Raw genomic sequence first — 10,543 nt, 5'->3', positions numbered from 1 at the left:
GATCAAGTCAAAAAATGGACAGAAGACATTAACATACACTTCTCCTATGAAAACATACAAATGGATAGCAGACATATGAAAAAATGTTCATCATCATTAGCCATGAGGGAGATATTAAGGAGAGCATGTATTGCACGGAGCACTAGGAATGGTGCAAAAAACTGTTAAATGAATAAAAATGAATATTGTTACACTGAAAAGAAATTAAAAAAAAAACAACAACAACACATTGAGATACCACCTTACACCAGTTAGAATGGCCAAAATTAACAAGGCAAAAATCAACAAATGTTGGAGTGGCTGTGGAGAAAGGGGAACCCTCTTACACTGTTGGTGGGAATGCAAGTTGGTGCAGCCACTTTGGAAAACACTGTGGATATTCCTCAAAAAATTAAAAATAGAGATATCCTAGGACCCAGCAATTGCACAAATGAGTATTTACTTCAAAGATACAGATGTAGTGAAAAGAAGGGCCATATGTCCCCCAATGTTAATAGCAGCAATGTCCACAATAGCTAAACTGTGGAAATAGCTGAGATACCCTTCAACAGATGAATGGATAAAGAACATGTGGTCCATATATACAATGGGATATTACTCAGCCATCAGAAAGGATAAATACCCAACTTTTGCATCAACATGGATGGGACTGGGAGAGATTAAACTGAGTGAAATAAGTCAAGCAGAGAAAGTCAATTATTATTATGGTGTAATTTACTTGTGGAATATAAGGAATAATGTGGAGGACATTAGGAAAATGAAAGGAAAAGTGAAGGAGGGGAAATTGGAGGGGGAGATGAACCATGAGAGACTGTGGACTCCAAGAAACAGGCTGAAGGTTTTAGAGGGGAGGGGTGTTGGGGAAGATGGCTGAGCCTGGTAATGGGTATTAAGAAGGGCACAGATTGCATGGAGCAATGGGTGTTATAGGCAAACAATGAATCATGGAACACTACATCAAAAACCAATGATGTATTGTATGGTGACTAACACAATAAAAAAAAGGCTCACCTTATCCGTGGATATGCCATGGAAGGCTTTGCAAAATATATTAGGTAAATCTAAATACTTTGTATGCATGCCACTCCAACAGATCATCCAACATAATAAATCCACCAAAGAATATGACTTAATAATGTCACATAATATTTGTACAAACTGTTTAATGTCATCTGATATACAGTTTTCATGTCTTGATTTTAGTGACTGTATTTTAGTTCTTAGAGACATTTTTTATCTTCAAAAATAATTTTTTATTCAATAAAGAATTTTATTAACTTTATCAAATGAGTGAGAAACAAAACATGCATAAATTTAATAAGCTGTTCTAAAATTGTATTTTCTAGGCTATTCTTCTGAAGAGGATGCTTGTCTATATACTTTCTTTTGATATACCTTTATTTTTCCATAATAGTAGATAGTAACTTCAAGATTAAGGTCATTTATAAAATAGTTCAAATGCCTTTTATATACCAGAAACTCTCCTGGGCCCAGGCCTTAGACAACTTTAATACATCTAGTTGTGCTCTCAAGTGTTAACATGTATAGAAGAACATATCTACAAATGGGACTTCAATGGCTCTGACTTTTCTCTGAAAGATGTTTCCATTAGAACAACTTCTAGAACTAGACTCCTGTTTTTGGTTCTTTTTTTATTAGAAACAAATATCTCTCTAAAAAAACAGAAATTCTTTAAGCTCCATTTATAGTCCTTCTTCAGTTTTTCAAATACAAAAGACCCCATAGGACCTGCGCACCTTCCAAACACTTCCCTTACTTTGTTTTGAGTTCCTACTTAAATGCCACCTTCTCAAGTAAGCATACCCTGACCACCCCAGGTAAAATACTCCCTTCTCCAGTCTTTTCTTTATAGTTATCACCTTTTTCATAGTATAAAACTTGGTTATTTATTATGATGTGTGCTTAGAATATAAGCTTCATAAAGAAATCATTTATGTTTTGCCTATGCTTTACCTCAAAGCTTAGACTTGGCTGGCATCTAGAAGGCATGCAAGAAATATTTATTGAATGAATAAATGCTGTTCTTCTGTACAGAACACCTTGCTACCCTTTACTATTGCCTAATTAACCTCTACTTTCCTGACCTTCTAGAGCAAGAAAGGTCATCCAGCAATGTCTATTTTTGTCCCACTGAATACATCATGGCCATAATTGTACATTTCATTGTACTTTAATAGTGCAGGTCCCGAAGGGCAAATGCCTTGGCTATTTCCCTTGCTTCTCCCTGCCATTGTAGTTCCAGCTGTCATCCAGGCAGAGGGCTGCTGCTCAATACACTTTTGTTAACTGATTTTGATGGAGTTGCGCATCACACATCAATTCTAATTCTTAGGTAAGCCCCTTCTATCTGCCAAGTCTCTTCTAACACCACTCTTCTGAACCTCAGAGCTATAGCCAAATGTGCCCTTTTCAGTTCCCTGAGGATGCCTTGATCACTTGATCTACACTTTCTCCTTCCTGGAAACTACCCATCTCCACCTAGCTCCTTTATACACCCTTTATACAGTTCCCTTTGACATATCCTTTAGACCCTAGCTTAAACACTTTCCTAGGGAATCATCTTTTGCCCTCAAATTTCATTTGAAGTCTTATTAGTGCATTGTCACAAAATCTTATTTCTTTCCTTCAGAGAAATAGGTTCTGTCCATTCTTAATTATTTGGTCATTTTTAAAAATTTTTTTTAAATTTATTTTCAGCATAACAATATTCATTGTTTTTGTACCACACCCAGTACTCCATGCAATCCATGCCCTCTCTAATACCCACCACCTGGTTCCCCCAACCTCCCACCCCCCGCCCTTTCATTTTTCCGAGTCCATAGTCTCTCATGGTTCACCTCCCCTTCCAATTTTCCTCAAATCCCTTCTCCTCTCTAACTCCCCTTGTCCTCTATGCTATTTGTTATGTTCCACAAATAAGTGAAACCATATGATAATTGACTCTATCTGCTTGACTTATTTCACTCAGCATAATCTCTTCCAGTCCCGTCCATGTTGCTACAAAAGTTGGGTATTCATCCTTTCTGATGGAGGCATAATACTCCATAGTGTATATGGACCACATCTTCCTTATCCATTCGTCCGTTGAAGGGCATCTTGGTTCTTTCCACAGTTTGGCAACCGTGGCCATTGCTGCTATAAACATTGGGGTACAGATAGCCCTTCTTTTCACTACATCTGTATCGTTGGGGTAAATACCCAGGAGTGCAATTGCAGGGTTATAGGGAAGTCCTATTTTTTTTTTTTAAATTTTTATTTATTTATTTATTTGACAGAGAGAAATCACAAGTAGACGGAGAGGCAGGCAGAGAGAGAGAGAAGCAGGCTCCCCGCTGAGCAGAGAGCCCGATGTGGGACTCGATCCCAGGACCCTGAGATCACGACCTGAGCCGAAGGCAGCGGCTCAACCCACTGAGCCACCCAGGCGCCCGGGAAGTCCTATTTTTAATTTCTTGAGGAATCTCCACACTGTTCTCCAAAGAGGCTGCACCAACTTGCATTCCCACCAACAATGGAAGAGGGTTCCCTTTTCTCCACATCCTCTCCAACACTTGTTGTTTCCTGTCCTGCTAATTTTGGCCATAGCACCAAAAACCATAAGATACCTGGGAATATTTGGTCTTTTTTTTTACCTTTTTTTATTTGTTTTTATTTTTATAAACATATATTTTTATCCCCAGGGGTACGGTCTGTGAATCACCAGGTTTACACACTTCACAGCACTCACCAAAGCACATACCCTCCCCAATGTCCATAATCCCACCCCCTTCTCCCAAACCCCTCCCCCCAGCAACCCTCAGTTTGTTTTGTGAGATTAAGAGTCACTTATGGTTTGTCTCCCTCCCAATCCCATCATTTATTCTTCTCCTACCCACTTAAGCCCCCATGTTGCAGCACCACTTCCTCATATCAGGGAGATCATACCACAATGAGATATCACCTCACACCAGTCAAAATGGCTAAAATAAACAAGTCAGGAAATGACAGATGCTGGCAAGGATGTGGAGAAAGGGGAACCCTCCTATTTGGTCATTTTTGTTAATATCTGATTAAGGTCTATTTCCTCCATGAGACTGCAAGAACCGAGAGAGCAGTCACCATGCCTACCATGCCTACCATGGTGACCATGGATGAAAAGAATTAGCATTTGATTTCAAAGAAGGAGCATGAGAAATGGCTACCACTGTTTCTAGTTTCCAAAGAAGGCAGCAGGCTCACAGATTATTCACTCTTGACCCAGGAAAATAATGACAAATTCTCTTTTTGTTTACTGTTTTACCTCTGTTACCTAGCACAATCCCTGGGACATAATAAGAACATAGCAAATATTCACTGAAAAAATGAAAAACAGAATGTAGATGCTTAGAAAGAGATATGATAATGTCCTCCTGGACTGAATACTCTACATAAATTACTAATCTCAGTTATTTAGTCAAGCTATTTCTCAATAAAATCAGTTAAATGGCATCATTGCTTACAAATCAGGCTCTCTATGTATTGACATCATAGAAACTGCTAAAGCTAAGGACAAGTTTATGACCTGTGGTGACATTGCTGAGGGACAAGTTGAATCTCTGAGAATCAAATTAATTTACAACAGACTGTGCTTTTCAGAATATTGTCCTTCATAAACCATGCTATCTTTCAGAATCCCTAAGCATATTTCTGACCTTTGTTTTCCTTCAAACCTTTTAACAGAAAGGTTTCTAAGTCTTTTTAAAAAGTTAGAGAAAAATGGGGCACCTGGGTGGCTTAGTCAGTTAAGTGTCTTCCTTCAGCTCAGGTCATGATCCCAGCCCCGTATCAGGCTCCCTGCTCCATGGGGAGCCTGTTTTTCCCTCTCTCTCTCTGCCTGCTACTCCCCCCTGTTCGTGCTCATTCTTTCTTTCTCTCTGTCAAATAACAATAAAATATATTTTTAAAAAAAGTTAGAGAAAATACAACTTACAATAAAGTTCATAGAATTAAGTCAACACATGTAAAAATATTCTCTGAGGAATATTTTCAGAGTTTTAAATCCAGATGATAAGAACACATCCCTCTCTCATTGTACTAAATCAAGGACTTCCCTTTCTAGTTTGCTCCATTTGCATCTCCTAACTAAAGACCAGTGGGTATCCATGTGGGGACCCTGGATGGTGCCTCAGCACACAGGAGCAAAACAGATGAAGGCACTGTAACGGTGGAAAATGGGGGAGTGGGATAAACATTCAATACAATAAGCTGAGAGGAATAAGCTATAGAGGACCAGACCTAGCTCCAACAAAAGCCCTTGAGGATCCTTCTTAGATCCCTGCCAATTTTGTATTTCCTTCTGTTTGTGCTTCAGTTTTGTCCCTTGTATGGAGGCCACATACCTGTTTTTCTTTCCTCAAATTCTTCCTATCCTAACAGAATTCCTCTGGGCCCTGTATAAGACACAGTAATAGTTCATGGTTTCTGAAGCACAGACAGAATTCTTATTACACGCAAAGAATCCTTGTGTAGTTGTCAAAGTGACTACTCCAATGTATTGGTTTATCTGTCTCTTTATCCTTTATTATTTCTCCTATCTTCCTCCTTCTCTGCCATCTTCTCTTTCTCTTCCCCTTTCTTTTAAAAATCCAACTAGGTTAAGCCTATATTATGTCATTTGCAAAGAACCTAAGAAAGAATCAACAAAATGTCAAAGTCAGGGGAGCACCCACCATTCCAGAGCAAGTTAAACCAATGGTCAAGTAGGTATAGAATTCAAGCATGGATTCCTCTAAGACTGAGAAAAGTGATGGGATGAGAAGAAAGAAATGTTCAAGCCAGGGTGTTCTCTCCAAGGAATTCCTTCTAACCCTGCCCTTTCAGACTCTAGTCTAGATTATCTAAAGGTCAGGTCAGAGTAAGGAGGTATATAGAAGGAAATGAGGATATCAAAAGGGAAAAGGGGGTCACAGGGAAAAGAGAAAGCTGGAAGGCAGTAGTCAACACTATTTAATAGTGAGACAATCATGGACAAATACAGAAGGAACCATATGATTTAAGAGAAGCCAATACACACACAGTATCTTAGTAAGTATCTCTGAGCCAATGAAAGCAAGTATGATAATAAATATAGAAAAGCTTAGGGCTGCAACTCTTAATTTATCCTATGTAAGCTCTAACCCCGTCACCATCTGTGAGTACTATAGATGGTTTTTCAAGGTGGCTTAGCCCCACAGACATTATCCCAGAATGATTACATTCCAAAGCTAGTTGTATTAGGTTTGGTAATACCAAAGTAGATGTTTCACAGTTTTGGGGTTAACTAGAAATAGTCTATGACTTAGAAAATGTTGGCCTTGATTTTTTCCTAACCAGTCTCCCTCCCAACTTCTGCCCCCAACCTCCTTCTACCTTTTCTGAAAATTTCTGAGGAATGCTGAGTATTCAATTTTTACCCATCTGTAATTATCTACAACACTATTTTATGAGAACTACAGAATTCCTTCCAATGGTTATAGCAGTGGCCTATCAATACAGTCCTTTACCTGGCCATGAGTATGTATGTGTACAATACATCTGATCATATATGTGATGATATATTATAATAGCAGGTGTCATAAGCCTTTTTATGTCTGTAATCCCTGCAACTTCATTTAATCATAAGCAATTAACATGAGTGACTAATTTATGTTAAATGATCTATTGTAGTGGTTTAAGAATTTTCTTTTTGTTGTTTAGTGATAGAGAAGAAGATACCATTGTTAGAGACAAGAAGTTTAAGGCAGTAACCTGGGGAAATGACATTTTACTGGGATAAAAAAACAATTCACGCAAAGAAAGAAGAAAGCAGAGATAAGGCTTTAAGAAACTGTGTTATAAGTAGGTAAGATTAACTATGTTTAGAGCAACCTTGTGCTGATAAAGTTATTTAAAGTCAAATTGATTGGATCCTTAGACATGTCAGACTATTGGCCCCTCACAATCACAAGGAAAAGGCAGGCATTTCATGGGTAAAGTGAATGCCTCAAGTATAATTGGTAGGTGTGTGTGTATGTGTGTATGTGTGTGTGTGTGTGTGTGTGTGTGTATGAGTGTGTGTGTGTGTGTATCTGTCACATTCAGAACAGTAAATTGTATTTTTCCTTAATGTTGATATTTTGGTGTATGTACATATGTTTTGTTGAAAATGTTTTCAATTTTTTTAACGGTAAAATGTTGTTTCCAATTAGGAAGAAAAATAAAAATATGAAAATACAAAACTTACTTTTTGTTAATGGCACTGGTTATGTTTCAAGGATATAATTACATGACTCAGGTTGAATGAGGGACTGAAAGGCTAAGTATCTCCTCCAATAAAACTCTAGAACTTAAATATCCTGCTATGTCCTCATCAAGTCTATAACTGAAGTTTTCCAGGAAAAGAAAATACGAAGGTGTTCAGCTTCTCATGATTTGATTGAATGTGATCCCTTTTGTTTTTTTTTTCTTTTTACCTTTTGTCCTCTCTTTAACTATAGCTTTTAAGAGGACATAACCAATATTTCTCTGACCAGTTCTCTAATACAGGTTATTCATCTATAATTTAAAAAAAAAAGTGGAACTGCCTTCATATATTTCTCCAAAGTCCAGGAAGCTAGTGAGAACAAACAGTGGATAGGTAATGAAAGGGAAATGTGTACAAATGGGACATAATTTGAATTAGTTTAAATAAATATATTATATTGTAAATATTTATAATATACAAATTATATTATACATTTTCTAAATATTTCATGAATAGCAATTAATTATTTTGAATGACACAGTTAGTGTATTAAAGAAAATAACCTGACCTTCAGTTGTTCTTCCAAAGCAGCGGTTGCATGGTCTCCACTAGATTCATCGACCACCACCACCATGTGAGTGAGAGAATTGACCCTGACTTGTTCCTGTTCTAAGTCTTCTTGAAGCACCTGTAAGATTAAAAAATTAAAAGCAATTAGAATAATAGTCTCCTGAACTGAATGCCAGAAAACATTTTCCCCAAATGTGTGGGATTTAATTTCTGTCATGTTTTGGGTAATGTAATTTTTTATTAAACCAGAACCATTCCAAGCAAATTTTCTGCTATGGTGCTCACCAAATTTAGCACATTTCTACTGTCAACTGAACGTGGAAGTACACAGAGGGAGCATCTGTTGAGAAAAGCATGGTAGGATGTTCTACACCTTATTCCACCTACTCTCACCTTCTTCAGGACTTTATTCCTAGAATTACCTGCTGTCTCGCATCTTCGGCATCTCCTCTACTGAAGCTCACCATTATCAACTGTAACAAGATCAACTCTCTTGAAGTAAAGAACCCTTCCTGCTACTGCCTTATTATTTGTTCCCCTTCACTGAAAAATATTTTGTTTTCTACACTTACTCTTGCCATTTCCTTATCCTACTATTCTCTTTGACTGAAGATCAATAAACTTTTGCTGAATGAATGGGGCCAGGCAGAGGGGTAAGGGCAAATGCACCAATGCGTTTGGATAAAGATTACAATCTAATAGAAGGGATTTGCTTTTGAAAAACTGTAATTACAACTACACTGACATCATCTATAACCATAAAATGGTAGTCTAATCTTTCAAAAATCATAGTATACAACTTTTTTAAAATAAAGATAAACAGGATAAACAGAGTGATAAATAGAGAAGGAGTAACAGAGAAGGATGTTCTAGAACTGAGACATCTTGCCTGGGAGCTCCAGTTCCCTCAAGTCCTTATCACATTACCCTCATTGTGATTAGAAAATCCTTCATGGGTACCCAAAATGTCTCATCAGCTAGTTTGCTCCCTGGAATGTTTTATTATATAATATAAGAATGGAGAAACAGGTTTGGGACAAGGTCTGTTAATTTCTGGAAAATCTGTAGTCCTTTCCTGTTAGACAATGATGTTTGGTACCTATCAGACCAGCTCATTGTTATGCAAACCCTATGGTAGATGTAAGCAAACTTATTTGGGATTGGTCACAGCACAAACTCAAAAACATGAGCATTTTTATCCTAGGACTTTCATTTTTTGAGTCTCACTATTTTAGAGAACTATCAAATCACTTACTTTTAGTTCCTCTCTCTAGATTTTCATGCCATATTTTCAAGTGAAGCAATTTAGAATAAAATGACTATGCATTTATTTTGTGTGTGGAGTCTATACTGCCTATCACGCTTTTGACATTCCAGAGCTTACACCGGGTAATAAAACTCTTTCTGCCATGAGGCTGAAAATGGAAACATTAACATTCAGAATTGTCCTTGAAAGTTATATTGAGTCTATGTTTTCTGAGTTATATAAGGCAAGACTGGAAGCATTTCAACTGTGTCATCCAGAAACTGTAAAAATAATTAGAATAATATTTTGGTGGCCATAAGTTCATTTCCTTAATATGTCCAAATTCTTTCTCTGTACCATTCAAGTATGAGAGTATACACAATCACATGTATTACAAACAACTAGGAAATAATGCTATATTGCTCACATTTTTACATCTAAATATTTGTTTTCACTGGTTTAATATATCTTAATAAAGGAACTTGAGAAAAATCATCATTTGATTGTGAAATACTAATTTTAAAACTAGGTTTGGTCTTTCTAAATCATATGTGATCAAATGTACTACTTATTTTCTCCAGCATTTAGATTTCTGATTTTGTTTCGCTTATCTAATTGCTTTATAATCAGAAATTACATTCTTGCCATATTTTCCCCCCAGGGAAGATTGGTTTGTTTATTTAACTTTCTATTGTGAAGAATTTGAAACATACACAAAAGTCAAAAGAAATATTAAAGTCCATGTGCTGACCACCAGACCTAACTTCCATCAACCCAAGGCTGGTTCTCTCTATCCACGCCTCATCCCCTATTATTTTTGTTGCAAAATTTAAATGTTATGTGACTTCATTCTTATTTTAAGTATATAATTCTAAGAATAGTCACTATTTTGAACATAATCACAAGAGTACAATTTTGGGTCAAAAAACCAATAATTTCTTAATATTACTATTTAATTTCAGATTATCTCAAAAATGACATAATCTTTTCAGTTTGTTTGAATCAAAATTCAAATAAAATTCACACCATGTGTCTCGTCTCTTAAATCTCTTCTGATCTATAAGATTCCCCTCCCATCTCTTTTCTAATTTATTTAATTTGCTGTATTATATTGTATCATATTGTATTCTAATTCCAGTATAGTTAATACACGGTGTTATATTAGTTTCAGGTGTACAATATAGTGATTCAACAATTCCATATGTTACTCAGTGCACATCAAGATAAGTGTACTCTTTTTTTTTGGTAAAAGGAAATTTTTATTGTTTATTGTGTTATGTTAGTCCCATAAATACATTGCCATTCTTATTTAAATTTTATGCTTTTGCAGGAGTGCTAACACAGAGAATGACTAAAGCTGGTTGTGGATTGATAGCTTCAAAATCAAACATAAGACCTATGAGGATTTATAGTGAGTAAAGGGAAACAAAGGAACATGGGAAAGGCACTCACAGTGCCTCAAATTCTTGTCTTTCTCTACCGGACTT

At 36.5% G+C, this 10,543-nt stretch overlaps 1 protein-coding gene across 1 annotated transcript in view; it reads right to left on the bottom strand.

Annotated features, from left to right (window-relative positions):
* Window positions 1–10,543, bottom strand: part of DMD (dystrophin) — a 2,004,585-nt gene that overhangs the window by 1,389,229 nt on the left and 604,813 nt on the right. Inside the window, exon 13 of the mRNA XM_082716529.1 lies at window positions 7,809–7,928. Coding sequence (XP_082572655.1) covers window positions 7,809–7,928 — 120 coding nt within the window. The remainder of the gene's footprint in view (window positions 1–7,808; window positions 7,929–10,543) is intronic.

This window comes from Mustela nivalis (assembly GCF_964662115.1).
Source record: "Mustela nivalis genome assembly, chromosome: X".
NCBI lineage: Eukaryota > Metazoa > Chordata > Mammalia > Carnivora > Mustelidae > Mustela > Mustela nivalis.
This window is presented reverse-complemented; position numbering and strand designations above follow the sequence as displayed.